The following is an 18,910-nucleotide window of genomic DNA, read 5'->3' on the forward strand; positions in this document are numbered from 1 at the left end:
CCTGCCTGTGTCTGTAGATGCTTTCCTCCCATCCTCAGCTGTTCTACTGAGCCTTTAGATGTCAGTGCAATATCACATCCTCCATGAAGCTTTCACCAAGAGAAAGCTGGAGTTCATCTCTCTTTGGTGAATAAGAAATGTGGGTCCTTGAAACAGACCCAGGGATAGGAGGAAAAGCTGACCTTTAAAAATATGTTACCCTTAACTCATAAAAATCAGAGCTCTTTTCTGGTTTTTACTCCTTATGCCTTTTTTCTTGTATGAGATTATTCTATATGATGTAAATTCCAGTTGGGTTTTTTCCCCCTACTTTTTGGATAACTGGAAGCATCCATGATTAAGAGCCACATTTTACTACTCTCAGCATTTTGTCACCTTCTGTCCTTCCTTTGCTGCTTGGGACATTCCATTTTGGGTAAACTGTGATTTGCAACATCTTCAAGAGGAAGAGTTACTTGCCTCTAATCTGTCCTCAAAGCAGACTGTTGGGGAAGATCAATATATGTTAGGAATCCTTAGCTAGTAAAACCTTAGTGACCAACTGTAAAGAAAAAATACAAGCTAAGAGAAAGGGACACATGCTTTGGGATTCAGACTCAACTTGAAGAGTCTGAAGCAGTCTGAAGAGTCTGAAAGCTTTTTGCTTACGTACACGTCTTGCCTTCCTTCTGTCTCTAATCCCAGACTAGTTCATCGAACATCTTCAAAAGACTCTGTTGATAGTTCTGACTGATGGGAGACAATGTGCCCCACAAAACAGTGGAGAACCAGCCCCTACATGAAGCTTCCTTCCGTTTGTGGCGGTCACTCTCTATTTGTATAACCTGGGACACTTTGTTGTCATTACACGTTTGCTTAAGATGGGCTATGAGCTTCTGAGTTTTGCCCTTTGGGACTATTCCCTCTTCACCCCACCCCCTTGCCCACCAGACCATTTGCACAAATACACACACACATTTGCATGTGCACACACACATATTCACTACAGTCTACCTAAGGTAGCTCTCTGGGTATACAGTTGCCATTAACTTTCATTCCTTAGTAAATGTAATTCTTGCAAAAGCCTGACGTTGTTCTTTGGCTGGTAAACTGGATGTATCTCAAAGCTATCCTCCTGGAAATCTTGACTTCCTACTGTGTCTATATGAATCAACCAATAATATGCGATCCCCTGCTAAGTATCTAATACTGTATCAGGCCCTGTGATTAAACATCTTTTGATATAATCTCTGCCCAAAGGGAGTTAAAAATCTAGTTGAGTAAATAAGGCAAAACTTCCAAAAATCTTTGATGGCAAAACCTAGGAATGACAAAAACATCAAGTTCAGTTCTCTTACAGAACTGGAGTAAATTATGAAAGCTGGTTTTGCAATTTGAAATCAGGAAGTCATCAAATTGTAATCTTCTCAAAAAGCAAGGTTGACTTTGGCAATCTAACAAAACTTAAAACACTCATACCCTTTGACACAAAAATTCCATTTCTGGAATTTATCAAACAGGTATGTTTAGACTACTATAAAAAATTACATGTGCAAGGAAGTTCACTATCACTTTACTAAAAGAAAATAAAGGAAATGAGCATAATTCTATCAGTTGGGAACTAATTAAAATAAATTATGGAGCATTCATACAACAGAATACTATACAGCCATTAAAAAGAATGAAGCACATTTCAGTAAATATGCCCTCATATTGATGTAAGCTCTTTCTATATATGACCTCATTTAACGTTTGTGACAACACTGAGACAGGTTGTGATATAATCTCCCTTACAAATGTAAAAACTAAGGCTCAGAGATGTTAAGAGATTTGGCCAACGTCACACAGCTAGTAAATGGTGAAAGAGGATTCCACTGAGTTTTCTGCCTTCAGAGGCGGTATCTCCCAACAGTGATTAACCTAAGAAGTTGAACTGGAGATCCCAGAAGGAGTGGGTAGGTGGGAAAGGGTACTCTTGGTTTTGTACTGTTTGAAATTTTCTACCAGGCACATATAATAACGTGGTAATTAAAAAGTTAATTTTTAAAGGCATGCTGAGTGTCCTCATTTCATTTCCGTTTTGCCAGTTATCACACAGGAAAAAATGTGAGAACAAGATAACAGAATCAACAGTTTTAGTTCCACGTAGGAATTTTTTTTCTTCTTGTTATTTGGAAGAGCTTAAAAAATACATTTTTGCATTGAATTCGCTACACAATCAACATTGAATGCCTACCATTTCTATTGCACTCTTATACATACCCCTGCTTTCAAATATAGTATTTGTCTATAATACTGTGTTAGCCCTCAAAAGAGTCATAATATCAGAGATCTTTAGGCTCTTCCTATGTAAAATAATGTAACCCTAATTTGATTCATTTGGGGTCTAAAACCTAATTAACCTCTTGTAGACATTAGGTAAAATTAGGAAGGCTGGCAAAATCCCAGCTTCCCTTGACAAATCAAAAATGCTGAATTCCCCATGTCCCTCCCTCTATTAAATGACACTGCAATTCTAAAGACTTCTACTAATACAAGTGTTAGCATCCCACAATTGTTCAGACGTCTATTCAAATATAGCCCTTACAATGCATGATAATGTCATGTGTCATATCTACTCTCCTGCCTCGATGAGGGTCTGTCCAAGAACAGGAGAAATAGTGCTTCTACTGATCTTTTGTTTCTGGAGCAGCTAGCTCAGAGTTCCAGAGTTATTTGCTGTATAAGGAATCATGCATATCATGTTAGTTTTGCACCTTTTTACAATCCTTTTTCTGTGTATCCAAAACCAATGTCTACACATCTGATATTCTGCTCTAGTCACTCTGTAATAAACACCCATCAAGAAAAAAAAAAGAGCAGTTTATTAATGTGTTTGGATAATAGTGATTGGCATCGAGTTTGCAAGAAAAGACCAAAAACCTGGTTGAATCAAAACAATCCTCACTCCTGGCTCAGACACATGTAGAGTTTCCAAAAATTTTTACTTTATCATTATTTATTAATTTTCCTCACAAAGCTTCAGGGGAGGACTTCCTATTATCCTTCTCTTTCATATTTGGGGATGAGTAACTTTATCCTCGAAGACTTGCAGCCTTGCAATTCAATTTTTCCTGGTGTTAAAAATAAATCCTGTCACTGAACCCCTGCATTCCCAATTTGTTTGAAAATCATTTTATTATTTTTTAAACTGTCTTTTTAAAAAAAAAGTTTATTTATTTTTAAGAGAGAGAGTGTGCGCAAGCATGGTTGGGGGAGGGACAGAGAGAGAGGGAGACAAAAAAATCCAAAGCTGGTTTCATGCTGTCAGCACGGAGCCTGATGTGAGGCTTGAACTCATGAACATTGAGATCATGACCTGAGCTGAAACCAAGAATCAGACACTTAACCAACTGAGCCACCCAGGTGCCCCTGAAAATCATTATTTTTAATGCTACTAGAAGGTGAATATTTTTTGTAATCTCTGTGTTAGACAGACATGTAATAATATTTAATTTATAATTTCTAAATACTGCATTCTGCATCCAAGGGCTTCTCTAGTGGAAGCCACCTATCCTCTCAGATTATTTTCTTTCTACAGCAGCTCAGTCTCTTTCTGAAATGCTGCCCTTCCTAATCCCCTTCAGGCCCAACCTGGCTCCACTTCTGTCTCTCAGGCTTTGAGGCACTAACACCGGCCACAGGAACACTGTCCACCCTGAGGGAAATGAATAGAGAAGAGAACTAGAATCGACAGATTCTAGAGCCTAATTGATAACACTACCCTCCTTTCCTCCAAAGTAGCTAATACATTAAGACCACCTAAAAACAGAGCCAATGAATTATGTTTTCTGATGTTACCCCGTTTATTAATTGATTTATCCGATTACAGAGTACTGACTGCCTACACAGTGCTGCAACATTATAAATTCCTTCAAGGTCTGGACCAAGGCAGAGAATAAGCAAGTGAGCAGACCAAAACCCAGCTAAGTAACCAACCTAACTACAGAGAACACAGAAGACACTGAGAAAACAATCAAATAGCACATGGTTTCTCCGTTAAGCAAGTCACAGTTTAGTAGAGAAGGCAACTGAGTAAACCATCATATGAGATCATATGACAATTTCTAATTGCTATTACTGTATACAGATATTATGGGCATCTAGAGCTAGGAGGGTGACCAAAGAAGTTGACCTTTTGCTTTTTGGTTTTTGGTTTTTGTTTTGTTTTTTTTTTTCATTTTGAACAAGTGCTATGTTTTTATGCCAGTAGTACACATATAAGTGTCCCTAAACTGTAGATAGTTTTATTTTGCATGTTTCAATGTTCTTTATAAATATAGTGAATAAATCCTACAGAAATTTCCTTTTTTCCACTCACCACTATATGCTGAGATTTTTCCGTGTTATAACATATGGCTTTAGTTCATTTATTTTAACGGCTATGCAGTATTCTATCGTATGTGTATCACATATTTATCCAACTTGACCAATGACCATTGGACTTGTTTCTACCCTCTGTGGCTTTGGGATTGTTGCCTTGGTTGAACAGAGATATTTTATTCTAATTCAGTTAAATGTATCAATCTTTTATGGCTCATGCTTTCTTTGCTTATTGAAGAAATATTTTTCAACTCTTAAGTGCATAAGGATATCCTCTTCTAAGTTTTTCTAAAAATTATAGTTCCTTTTACATATTTAGGGCTCTGTGTATGTGTGCACACACTGGCACGTGTGTCTGTATGCTCACTCCTCTGTATCTATAGCCTTTCCCCACCTGTCCCCTTGGGATCCAGTCTAGAAATAGGTCTAGTTCCTGAGCCAGAAGTAGTCTTGGTTTAGTTCCACGTCAGAAATCAGTGTCCCCCTCTGTCCCCGGTCTCCCAGTTTTCTCAACACTATACCTCAAGATGAAAGTAGAGCACAAAAAAGAGGTTAGTGTGGAGGTTCCTCAAAAAATTAAAAATAGACCTACCCTATGACCCAGAAATAGCACTGTTAGGAATTTACCCAGGGGATACAGGAGTACTGATGCATAGGGGCACTTGTACCCCAATGTTTATAGCAGCATTCTCAACAATAGCTAAATTATGGAAAGAGCCTAAATGTCCATCAACTGATGAATGGATAAAGAAATCGTGGTTTATATACACAATGGAGTACTGCGTGGCAATGAGAAAGAATGAAACATGGCCCTTTGTAGCAACGTGGATGGAACTGGAGAGTGTGATGCTAAGTGAAATAAGCCATACAGAGAAAGACAGAGACCATATGTGTTCACTCTTATATGGATCCTGAGAAAGTTAACAGGAACCCATGGGGGAGGGGAAGGGAAAAAAAAAAAAAAGAGGTTAGAATGGGAGAGAGCCAAAACATAAGAGACTCTTAAAAACTGAGAACAAACTGAGGGTTGATGGGGGGTGGGTGGGCGGGGAGGGTGGGTGATGGGTATAGAGGAGGGTACCTTTTGGGATGAGCACTGGGTGTTGTATGGAAACCAATTTGACAATAGACTTCATATATTGAAAAAAAAAGAAAGAAAGTAAGGCGCAGACTATTGCTTCTCAGTTTCACTGACATATTCTGCCTTGGAGCACTGAGGTGCTTCTGGTCCTGCCCCCCTCTTGTTTGGATCCATAGTGATATGTCTCTTGCTTTGAAGCCTTGTTATTTCTTTTACTTTCTCTCTCTCTCTTCTTTAATATTTTTTCTACTATTTCTCTGTGTTTGGAGAAGAAATGGCTCATCAGGGCATAAACTTACTGAACTGTGACTCCTTAATTCTCTTTATGACAGATTTGAGGAAAGAGTAGCAGTTAACTACACAATAGAGGGTGTTGAAAGGAAATTGTAGATGATAAGAAAAGTATGTGGTGTGCAGAGACCAGAAAAAGAAGGAGGGTTTTGGAAACTGGGAGCAGTCTAGTGTGAGGGTAACAGAGGCAACATGAGGGAGTGGGCAGCAGAGAGCCCTGAGACCACACAAAAAACGCGAAGAACAGAACACTAAAGAAGAGAGAAACACAAAACAAGAAAGCAGAATGAGTCTATAGAAAACCTTACAGATTTGAAAGCATGTTCACTTCAATTCAGTGAGGTGCAGAGTGCTATATGTTATATGTCTGTTGTAGAATCAAGAAAACAGAGGCTCAAGGGATTTAAGTGATGGGCTATAACTGAAACGCAGATCCTCTTTTGCCTCATTCCCTTGTTCTTTTTAGCAACCACAATGCTGAACAGATACACATATAGTAAAAAGCCTGCCACCCAGGAATGCATCTTGGTGAAAACAATACAATCAGAAACAATTTGAATAGAGATAAATTTCTTTGGCACTCCTCAGTTTCACTTTTAGGTTTTTCTCCTATTTGTCTCTTATTCTGGGCTCTGAACCTAAATTCATAAATAGTCCGTTATACTCATTTACCCTATGATACAAAAGACTGGTAAGGTTCAATGTTCTAGCTACCCTCTCCCAAATTTGTGTTTTTACTAGAAAAAAGGAAGTAACTTCCAACTGTACAAATTCTGAGTAACACTGGCCTACAAAGGGTATGCATTTGAGGCAAAGCTCCTTACCAGTGTTCCCTAAATCACATGACTTAGACAACTTTATGCTCCTACATATAAGAATCAAATTGCCTTTGCAACAGTGAAGTTTTGAGCTCCTTTAACTCACTTACAAGTGTCTCAAATAAGAAGACAGTATATCCCTATTAACGAAACTAGTTACTTCATAGGTAGTTCTTATAATAATTATTCATTTGCTCAACAAATATTCCAAATGATTAGGTTAATAGTAACTATTATAAAGTGAAAATGTTATTTAAGGATGAATGCTAGAAAATGTAACTTTGACCAAATCAAACTTATTTCTGAAATTCAATCACACTGTAACTTGCTTACAAAAACAGAATAATTAATAAGACTAAGACAGACCAGTTATCTCAAATGACAAAGGGTAAACTTGACCTACTTTTGCTGAATTTGTACTTGATTGTCCTTTCTATTCTTTTATATCAATTCGAGCTCTGTTTGAGTAATTATGTAATTCTCTTTCCTTTCTCAAAGGAGAGCTTGAATGACCTATTCCCCACACTCCCACTATATCTATACCATCCCTAAACTGCTTTCTATAATACTTACATCCGTGGGCAGCAGGAGGGGGATGTTCTTAGAAACCTCATTTAGTAAGATGGTTTATCTTCTTAAGTCATGAAAGAGCAATGTGAAACCCTCCATCTAAAATATAAGTTGGGGCGCCTGGGTGGCGCAGTCGGTTAAGCGTCCGACTTCAGCCAGGTCACGATCTCGCGGTCCGTGAGTTCGAGCCCCGCATCAGGCTCTGGGCTGATGGCTCGGAGCCTGGAGCCTGTTTCCGATTCTGTGTCTCCCTCTCTCTCTGCCCCTCCCCCGTTCATGCTCTATCTCTCTCTGTCCCAAAAATAATTAAACATTGAAAAAAATAAAATAAAATATAAGTCTTCTACAGGGTATCAGAATGGATAAAAAAAACAAGACCCATCTATTTGCTGTCTACATGAGACTCATTTTAGACCTGAGGACACCTTCAGATTGAAAGTGAAGGGATGGAGAACTATTTATCATGCTACTGGAAGTCAAAAGAAAGCTGGAGTAGCCATACTTATATCAGACAAACTAGACTTTAAATTAAAGGCTGTAACAAGAGATGAAGAAGGGAATTATATAATAATTATGGGGTCTATCCACCAGGAAGAGCTAACAATATAAATGTCTATGCGCTGAATACGGGAGCCCCCAAATATATAAAACAATTACTCACAAACATAAGCAACCTTATTGATAAGAATGTGGTAATTTCAGGGGACTTTAATACCCCACTTACAACAATGGATAGATCATCTAGACACAGGATCAATAAAAAAAACAAGGGCCCTGAATGATACATTGGATCAGATGGACTTGACAGATATATTTAGAACTCTGCATCCCAAAGCAACAGAATATACTTTCTTCTCAAGTGCACATGGAACATTCTCCAAGATAGATCACAAACTGGGTCACAAAACAGCCCTTCATAAGTATACAAGAATTGAGATCATACCATGCATACTTTCAGACCACAATGCCATGAAGCTTGAAATCAACCACAGGAAAAAGTCTGGAAAACCTCCAAAAGCACAGAGGTTAAAGAACACCCTACTAAAGAATGAATGGGTCAACCAGGCAATTAGAGAAGAAATTAAAAAATATATGGAAACAAATGAAAATGAAAATACAACAACCCAAAGGCTTTGGGATGCAGCAAAGGCAGTCCTGAGAGGAAAATACATTGCAATCCAGGCCTATCTCAAGAAACAAGAAAAATCCCAATACAAAATCTAATAGCACACCTAAAGGAAATAGAAGCAGAACAGCAAAGACACCCCAAACCCAGCAGAAGAAGATAAATAATAAATATCAGAGCAGAAATAAACAATATAGAATCTTAAAAAAAAACTGTACAGCAGATCAATGAAACCAAGAGTTGGTTTTTTGAAAAAATAAACAAAATTGATAAACCTCTAGCCAGGCTTCTCAAAAAGAATAGTGAGAGGACCCAAATAGATAAAATCATGAATGAAAATGGAATTCTTACAACTAATCCCTCAGGAATACAAGCAATTATCAAGGAATACTATGAAAAATTATATGCCAACAAACTGGACAACTGGAAGAAATGGACAAATTCCTAAGCACCCACACACTTCCAAAACTCAAACAGGAAGAAATAGAAAACTTGAACAGACCCAAAACCAGCGAAGAAATTGAACCAGTTATCAAAAATCTCCCAACAAATAAGAGTCCAGGACCAGATGGCTTCCCTGGGGAATTCTACCAGACATACAAAGCAAAGATAATACCTTTCATTCTCAAGCTATTCCAAAAAATAGAAAGGGAAGGAAAACTTCCAGACTCATTCTATGAAGCCAGCATTACTTTCATTCCTAAACCAGACAGAGACCCAGTAAAAAAAGAGAACTATAGGCCAATATCCCTAATGAATATGGATGCAAAAATTCTCAATAAGATACTAGCAAATCGAATTCAACAGCACATAAAAAGAATCATTCACCATGATCAAGTGGGATTCACTCCTGGGATGCAAGTCTGGTTCAACATTTGAAAATCAATCAACGTGATACATCACATTAATAAAAGAAAAGAAAAAAGCATTTGACAAAATTCATCATTCTTTCTTAGTAAAAACCCTCAAGAAAGTGGGGATAGAAGGAACATAGTTAAACATCATAAAAGTCACTTATGAAAAGCCCACAGCTAATATCATCCTCAATAGGGAAAACCTGAGAGCTTTCCCACTGAGATCAGGAACATGACAGGGATGTCCACTCTCACTGCTGTTGTTTAACATAGTGTTGGAAGTGCTAGCATCAGCAAACAGACAACAAAGGAAATCAAAGCCATCAAAATTGGCAAAGATGAAGTCAAGCTTTCACTTTTTGCAGATGACATGATATTATACATGGAAAACCTTATAGACTCCACCAAAAGTCTGCTAGAACTGATACATGAGTCAGCAAACTTGCAGGATACAAAATCAATGTACAGAAATCAGTTGCATTCTTATACACTCATAATGAAACAACAGAAAGACAAATAAAGAAACTGATCCCATTCACAATTGCACCAAGAAGCATAAAATACCTAGGAATAAACCTAACCAAAGATGTAAAAGATCTGTATGCTGAAAACTATAGAAAGTTTAGGAAGGAAATTGAAGAAGATATAAAGAAATGGAAAAACATCCCATGCTCATGGATTGGAAGAATAAATATTGTTAAAATGTCAATACTACCCAAAGCTATCTACACATTCAATGCAATCCCAATCAAAATTGCACTAGCATTCTTCTCAAAGGTAGAACAAGCAATCCTAAAATTTGTATGGAACCACAAAAGACCCTGAATAGCCAAAGTAATATTGAAGGAGAAGACCAAAGCAGGAGGCATCACAATCCCAGACTTTAGCCCCTACTACAAAGCTGTCATCATCAAGACAGCATGGTATTGGCACAAAAACAGACACATAGACCAATAGAATACAATAGAGACTCCAGAATTGGACCCACAAAATTATAGCCAACTAATCTTTAACAAAGCAGGAAAGAATATTCAATGGAAAAAAGATAGTCTCTTTAACAAATGGTGCTGGGAGAACTGGACAGCAACGTGCAGAAGAATGAACCTGGACCACTTTCTTACACCATCCACAAAAATAAACTCAAAATGGATAAAGGACCTGAATGTGAGACAGGAAACCATCAAAACCCTAGAGGAGAAGGCAGGAAAAACCTCTCTGACCTCAGCTGCAGCAATTTCTTACTTGACACATCCCCAAAGGCAAGGGAATTAAAAGCAAAAATGAACAATTGGGACCTCATCAAGATAAAGTCTTCTGCACAGCAAAGGAAACAACCAACAAAACTAAAAGGCAACCAACAGAATGGGAAAAGATATTTGCAGATGACATATCGGACAAAGGGCTAGTATCCAAAATCTATAAAGAGCTCACCAAACTCCACACCTGAAAAACAAATAATCCAGTGAAGAAATAGGCAGAAAACATGAATAGACACTTCTCCAAAGAAGACATCCAGATGGCCAAAAGGCACATGAAAGGATGCTCAACATCACTCCTCGTCAGGGAAATACAAATCAAAGCCACACTGAGATACCACCTCACGCTGGTCAGAGTGGCTAAAATGACAACTCGGGAGCCTATAGATGTTTGAGAGGATGTGGAGAAACGGAAACCCTCTTGCAGTGTTGGTGGGAATGCAAACTGGTACAGCCACTCTGGAAAACAGTCGGAAGTTCTTCAAAAAATTAAAAATAGTTCTACCCTATGACCCAGCAATAGCATTGCTAGGAATTTACCCAAGGGATACAGGAGTACTGATGCATAGGGGCACTTGTACCCCAATGTTTATGGCAGCACTCTCAACAATAGCCAAATTATGGAAAGTGCCTAAATGTCCATCAACTGATGAGTGGATAAAGAAATTGTGGTTTATATACACAATGGAATACTGCTTGGCAATGAGAAAGAATGAAATATGAGCTTTGGTAGCAACATGGATGCAACTGGAGAGCGTTATGCTAAGTGAAATAAGCCATACAGAGAAAGACAGATACCATATGTGTTCACTCTTATGTGGATCCTGAGAAACTTAACAGAAGACCATGGGGGAGGGGAAGGATAAAAAAAAGTTAGAGAGGGAGGGAGTCAAAGCATAAGAGACTCAAAAACTGAGAATAAACTGAGGGTGAGTGGGAGGGAGGGGAGAGTGGGTGATGGGCATTGAGGAGGATACCTGTTGGGAGGAGCACTGGGTGTTGTATGGAAACCAATTTGACAATAAATTTCATATTATAAATAAATAAATAAAATAAATAAATAAATAAATAAATAAATAAATAAATAAATAAATACAAATCCCATTGTGAAAAAAATAAAATAAAATATAAATCTTCTATTTATTCTCCAATCCATAATGTAGAGAGATGGCTTCATTTGAACTGTAAGTCATGATCAGCCCTCCAGATTCTTAAAGAAGAATACTCTTTCTCTGTAATGATAGAAAAATCTAGTTCCTCTAGGCAAACTTTTAATCGCTGCTGCTATTTACTTGATATTAACCGACAATAATTGAACCAAGAACCAAATTGGAGTTTAGCAAATGTGTGCTCATCACATAAATCATACTTGCTGCAAGATTTTAAGAGCATACTGCAGGCTTTGAAAATGTTTCACCTAAATAGCTTTGAGTGGGGAACATAGGGTGTAAAAGTGGTGAACTGTGCTCTTTCTTTCCCCAGGTTTTCAGGGTGTGGGATATACAGACTCTTTCACTGTTACAAATCTTCCATGACAGCCAGGGAGGACCAGGAGATATGCAGATTTATTCTATGGTATATGACTCCAATAATGGCATGCTTATTACAGGTAAGTGTACCCAATTAATGGCAGACAAAACTCTTATCTTGACTTTTAACCTTTTTTAACTATCACTTGAAGAAAACTAACCAGAAGAAAAGCAAAAGTAGAAGGGGAATATGTAAACTGTGATTCATCACAGTAGATTTTTTTTTTTTAGCAAGAGAGAGAGAGTGTGAGTGGGAGAGAGGGGCAGAGGGAGACAGAGAGAGACAGAAAGAGAGACAGAGAGAGAGAGAGAGAGAGAGAGAGAGAGAATTGTAAGCAGGCTCCATGCTCAGTGCAGAGCCCAACTTGGGCCTTGATCCCACAACTATGAGATCATGACCTGAGTTGAAATCAGGAGTCGGACACTCAACCGACTGAGCCATCCAGGTGTCCTCATCACAGCAGATATTTAATTCAGTTCCACCCTGTCCTGTCTTTCCATTACTGGGTAGATAAAATGTGTGACTGAACTTCCTCAAAAAGACCAGGTCAGTGCTCTAAGTTCTTGAGTCTAGGATGCTGGCTTGGGTTGAGCAAGAAGTAGGATGTGATGTATTGCTGCATAGAAGGCAAGCCAGCTCTGTTATGACTCTCAGAAGCCGGAATAAAATCCATTTTAGAATGGCTGCATCAGATCACTGAATCAATGCCCCCTTTGTTCAGTGAGGCAATTTAGCCTCATGCATTCTGGTGCTGAGACAGTCAGTTAGAAGGTGCTGACCCTCCCACCTGTCTTTGCTTCTAGACAATGAAGTGGAGAGAGAGGATAGAGTTCCAAATGACAGATCCCCAGGGCTGATGCTAACAGATTTGTTTCCTTTTCTTGTTGTCTCTTAAAAAACAAACAAACAAGAAATGCTTCCTGAAGTCACAAAAGATTCTGCTAAGGCATTTAGGTTAAATGTGACTCACATGCATGCCTTCTGGCTTTAGAAGAAAAAATACACAATATTAACAGTACTTCTTCCTTCTGGAACACCAACTCAGAATGCATTTCCTAAGCATTTTCCCACTGACCACCTGTTCTGAGTTCCTGTGAGATTAATTAGAGCAGGGAAATGGTGCTATCTCTGTCGGTGGAGAATATAATTATTTTTTAACTCTGAGGGTCTTTTTCCAAACCAGCATTTCATACTTGACAATTTTCCACCTTGTAAAACAGAACTTAATTCTAGGTATAAGCACCCCTCCTCTTTATTACCTCCTCTGAAAATAACATGCTAATGACTGTAAGCATATTCTCCTGGTATCCCCACTTGCATATTTGATTAGTGGGCTCAGCATTTACAACCCACTTATCATCAGAGTAACTAAGGACTCAAGTATCAAGACAAAAGAAGGAAGAGGAGGAAGGAGAAGAGAAAATCAAGATTACTTCCCAGTTTTATGTAATCTTGACAGTACTTTACCTACAAAAATATAGAGCTCTGTGTATTGCTTACATCAACTGCAACCATCAACTTGACATCAGAATTACATGAAGCTTATCTCTCAGATTCTATTTCATGCTTTGATTCAAATGAAACCGCCATAGTAATCTTCTAAACCCCAACGACAGCAGCACCACATTCTGGAAATGTCTTGTAGAATATACTGTTGTTACTGTCGTTATTATTCCTCTGTTAATACAACTACCTTTTGTAAAGTTCTTTTACAAAGTGCTTTCATGTACTTTCATTTGACCCACACAACCACCCCATGAGTTGGGAATTACTGCTTATCCTATTTTATAAATGACAAACTAAATATTAAAACAGTTCCATTGACTAGTTTTAAAACACAAGGTTAAAAGGTAGAGCTGGGATTCATTCCCAGAGCTTCTGGTTCCTGAAACCACATTCTTTCTCTGTAACTGCAGTGTTTGCATAGCCAAAATGTAGAGCATTACCACTGGTTCATAAGCGTATCTAGCTTTGTTGATGTGAGTTCTGAAAAAAGTTAGTCACAATATAATGTTAAATGATCTACCAAAAAGCTCTGAGTGTTGGTTATTTGGTTACTATTTGCCTCTCACATGTCCATACTGGGACATTCAAACTGAGAAATATTACCAGAAAAGCCTTTTAAGTCCTTCTTTACACGTGAACAGATTTTATCTTAAAATTTAAGCACCTTAGGAAAGTGCTTAGTAACTCCTGCTGAACCTTTTCCTACAGGTGCAGGTGGGATTGGAAAGTCATGAGAAACTCAATACAAAGGGTTTATCTTTGGTAATTTAATCTCCACATCAATAAAACAGAGAAGTTTCATTTTGTTTGATCTTTGAAATGCTTTGAGATTCTTATTTATATTTCTAGACATTACACTGAAACAGAATACATAGTTGATTTTGAGAGTTAAATCATATTTGCCATTTATATATTCCTGTAAAGCCAAACTACCCCCTTAGGAAAATGTAAATAAGGAATATCTGCTCTCCATCTACTTCCCCATGGTGATTTAGAAATTAATCTTATTTAATATTGATGTTGCAAGCACTGGCTTGCAACCATTCTTTCATTACACTTAATAGGAATGTGTTTACAGAGTGCTTTATCATTTGTTGGTTGGAAAAGGCTCTCTAACAATAAATTCCAATCACTAAATGGAAGTTTACCTTCAGCAGAAAGCTGACCTTTCAGCAGAAAGCTACTATATACCAGATGGAGAGGCATGTGGTAGGCTCTCTAAAAGAAGGAAAACAGTAGACTGTAAAAAAACAGAAAAATGGGGGTCACTGAAAATAGGATATCAGCGAATCCAAATCGCCTGTACTTGAAAATTAATGAAGCCGTCAAAATGAATGTTTTTCTCTTACTGAATAACATAGGCTTTATTTGTCAAAAATGTCTTAGAGAAAAAGAATGTGTTTTCACTTCATTAGATATCCTAGGAACTGATATTACTAATCCCACTGATTGGTTCTTTCCAAACACAAATGATTGAGTAAAATCCTTTGTGATTCAAAACTTCTAATATTGGGTATTTGTGAGATACTTATTTCTGTTCTAGGATCTGGTGTTATGGACATGTATCCTCTGACGAGGATGGTACAAGATACAAAACAGATTCCTCACACTCATGAACGAGAGATCAATGTCATGCTTTACAACAGATATTTTCACCAAGTCCTTACTATCTGTTCTGAATCCATAATTAAGGTGAGTACATATTGGCTCTTCAGAAAGAAAAAGTCAGAGCTAATAGAATTTTCTCTTTTTACAGGTAAGTCTTTGGGAAATTAAGTAACTGTAGTGGTGCATTTGATGAGACTCAACAGTAGAGCTATTTTTAAGCGTTCATGCACATGTGAAAAACAAGTATTTTAAGCCAGCTCAGACAGCTTGCTATTTTTCTTTCAAGAGAGAGTGCACATGAGCAGGGGAGGGGCAGAGGAAGAGAGAGAGAATCTTAAGCAGGTTCCGTGCTCAGCACAAAGCTCCACTTGGGGCTCAATCCCATGACTATGAGATCACAACCTGAGCTGAAATCAAGAGTCTGATTCTCAACCGACTGAGCCATCCAGGCACCCCTACACTGCTTATTAGGCCACACACTCAATTAAATATATAAAGCTCGTTTTTACTATCAGAATAGAAATTTTAAAGGAAATATATCAAGGAAAGAGAACTAGGATAGATAGATGATAGATGATAGATAGATGATTTTTAAATCTGAGCTATGGGAAGAAGATATGTTAAGAAGGAAGGGAAAGAAATTTATAATGTTTACTGTAACCCCTATAGGTGCAGGATGTATGCCAAGTGCCTCAAACCCATGATCTTATTTAATCTCCACACTGGTTTTCTGTGGACACATAAAAGTTTACATTTTAAAGATGAGGAAACTAGGACTCATAGCAATCAAGAAACTTGCCCCAGATCATATAACCAGTAAGCATCAAAGCTAGGATATGAATCCAGGTTTGCCTGATGTAGATACCTATGTCTGTTTCTCTGCATTCCCCTGCCCTGTCATTACTGTGTTCCCCAGGGGCCGGGGTATGCAGCTATCCTGAGTACACCTGTAATTACAACCACTGAAGCCATCCAGCAGTGATGGCTGGCAGTGTTTCCTTCAGAGTGTTGTCCTTTCATTTCATGCATGATCTCCAAAAGGAGAGAGCTCGACCCTTTAAATCCCCTCTCAATCTTTGACCTTGTGTGCTCATCTGCTGGAAATTTTCTCAGGCCAAAATCTCCTGAGTTCACTTAATTATCACCTATTTCTGATAATGCCTACAAAATAAGTAAAGGAAAACTAAAACTATGGAGAAAATGTCTTCCCTGTAAGAGAAGCAGTGGGGGGAAGGAATGCATCTAGGTGAGTTTTCATTATGATTGATTGGTTGAAGAGTGATCCTACTTCAGGCCAGGAAATGGATGATGTCTGAAACCTGTTCATGCAGCATCACTCATTTCTCCCTTGAGGACCCTGTCTGAACTCGGGAGCACTCAGACGTTGACAACGTGGGCTCTAGGGCCAAACTGGCCTCATTCAGATCAGTCGGTGGCCCTTGGTTGGCTACCTGGCCTCCAGGTGATTCCATTGAGCTCCATTTGGTCCCTCTCTCCCTCTTCCAGCTGCAACACCTCTCAGCTCCCCGGAGGGACAATGCACCTTCCCATCTCTGGCCCTTTGCTTATGCAGTCCCTGTCCCCAGATACCTTGAGAGCCACCATTCTGTGCTTGCCAGTTCTGTTTCATTACTCACTGACAGCCTAGTTCACATGTGAACATGACAGATCCATGAAAAAGAAGAGATTTAGACTGGAAGGCTGGAGGTGTAGAGCCTCTCCCGTGTTTCCAAAGAGAAATAATGATGTGTCTTGACATGTTTCTGGATTTTTCAGTCACATCCAGCCTGATTACACAGACAGCTTTCTCTGAAGTCTTTCTCTCTGTCTCTAAAAGTGATGCCTGTGTCCCTAATCAGAACACTTCTTGGAAAGGTCAGTGAGCTCCTGACCTTCCTCTGGGTTCTCTTAGATTCCATGTGTCAACCACAGATTCTGTCCTGTGACCGTGGCTAATTTGGATAAATGTCAACAGGGAATAAATCCTGTTTCATTGTTTTGTCTGTTATAATTGTTACATTTCTATCTTGCTGCGAATCTTGCTTCGTGCTTACAGTGGCAAAATTGACTACTTCCTCCACAGCCAGCGTGCCTGGAATAGTCGCTGTCTGTCTCGGCCACCTACAGCAGACACAGTCCAGGGTAGCACAGTAGCTACTAGACAGCAATGCATCTTTTAAAACTTTGTTTGCTCAAACCAACATTCATGGCAGAATGTTGGGAAAGATTTTAGAAGTGCATAGTACCAATTCTGGGGCTTTTTGAATATTGTAAAATTTGTTAATAACTGAAGGGTATATGGATTATTTTATTTTTGTTGTTGTTGTTCTTTCCTACAGGTATGGGAAATCGCGACTGGCCTCCAAATATACCAGATTTTAGACCCTCATGGCATCAGTGTTGAACTGACTTCTGCAGCTATTAATGAAAGTGGATTTCTTTTTGCCACAGGAGCATATAATGGTCAGACTCGTATCCAGAATATGGCCTCCCTGCCTTAGTGCCCTGAGAATTTGTGCTAGGAACTCATTAGTTGTGTGGGTTAGAGAGAGCATGAATCAGGCTGGAATATGTCAGCATGCCAGAGAGTGCTCTGCCTTAGTGACTCTTCTCTAATGAGCACCAGAGCCCTGATATCAATACCTGAGATTACATTTATATTATTGCTTTAACATTTGCAAAAGTCTTTCATGCATATCTCATTCTATCTTTGGTGGGATTTACTTGCATTGACTTGCATTGCATTACTTGCATTGACTCCTTTTGCCCTTTTCGTTTTGGGTACCTTCAGCTAGAGATGGACATTACATTTAGTGCTTGCTGATAATATTTTTACTGACAGTAGACTTGAGGACCAGACAAAAATCCAGCCAACATTGTTATACAACACCTAGAATTCTCTATTGGGCTTGTTGATATGTCTAAGCTCTTTGGGAGCATACAGCAGGTCACACCTGAGAGGATGTCAGTCTCCAGTGGTATTAGGTCGCTTGCTGCTCCTTGTGTTATCTATCGAGCATTGTGTAAAACCTTCTGGAACTAAGCACTCCAGCTGCCTCACCTATCATGTCACCTGGGCCTGACCTCCCACAACAGAACTACTTCATCTAGACCATATGGTCAACTTGTATGCACTACTCATGGTTTATTTACTCTAGAGATATGTTTGCCAAAGAAATTCTTGCTTGTAAGCCTGTTGGTGGGGATGTGTGTACATGCTGATGTGAAAGTCCGATTTTTTAAAGTGTGACGGACAATACACATGAAATAAAATCACGAATGCTAAGTGCTGGGGTGTGAATTGGTGCAACTGCTCTGCACGTGGACAATTCTTAAGAAAACAGCCTTCCTGCTCTATAAGCACCCTCTACATACATATGAAAATTAGTTAAAATAGAAATTCTGAGCAATGTACACAACTATTATCAGGCATATGCATTAGCAATTCATACAGATGACTAAGATAGTATTACTTTTGGACAAGCAAGTCACATTTCATTATTAGTGCTAGGGTGGAGATTTTCTTCAAACTTGGACAGTTTGTCCTCCACAGAGGTAATTGACAAAGGTACAGAGACATTCTAGGACACCCTGGGAAGCAGGATTCTTCGGGTCTCAGAACAGCTCTGCTCACAAGCCATCAGGTCCCCCTCATTCCCACCGACCCACACACCTAAGCTGAGCAGTACCTCTCCTGGCTCTCTATGTCCCCATTAAATCTGACTGCGAAAGTTCCAAAGTAGCAGGAAATCTGGGCCATGAGACTGTAGTCCACATATCCAGGACTGAATGGAAGCATTCCTTCTTTCATTTGTTTGCACGACTGTATTCCTCCAACACCATAAAGTCCTTGAGGGCAGGAACGATGCCCGTTCACTTTTCATTCCCAGCTACTCGCACAGTGCTGAGTATATAGGGAGAATTTAGTC

General features: G+C 38.9%; 1 protein-coding gene across 1 annotated transcript in view; it reads left to right on the forward strand.

The window, feature by feature from the left end:
• The window catches only part of WDR64 (WD repeat domain 64), a 136,751-nt gene that overhangs the window by 77,139 nt on the left and 40,702 nt on the right, over positions 1–18,910 (forward strand). Inside the window, exons 11-13 of the mRNA XM_047077344.1 lie at positions 11,820–11,946; positions 14,917–15,065; positions 17,321–17,444. Of these exons, the coding sequence (XP_046933300.1) occupies positions 11,820–11,946; positions 14,917–15,065; positions 17,321–17,444 (400 nt within the window). The remainder of the gene's footprint in view (positions 1–11,819; positions 11,947–14,916; positions 15,066–17,320; positions 17,445–18,910) is intronic.

The sequence above is a fragment of the Lynx rufus genome, unplaced genomic scaffold (assembly GCF_022079265.1).
Source record: "Lynx rufus isolate CCGP_SWC_20201006 ecotype Redwood Valley unplaced genomic scaffold, mLynRuf1.p SCAF_15, whole genome shotgun sequence".
NCBI lineage: Eukaryota > Metazoa > Chordata > Mammalia > Carnivora > Felidae > Lynx > Lynx rufus.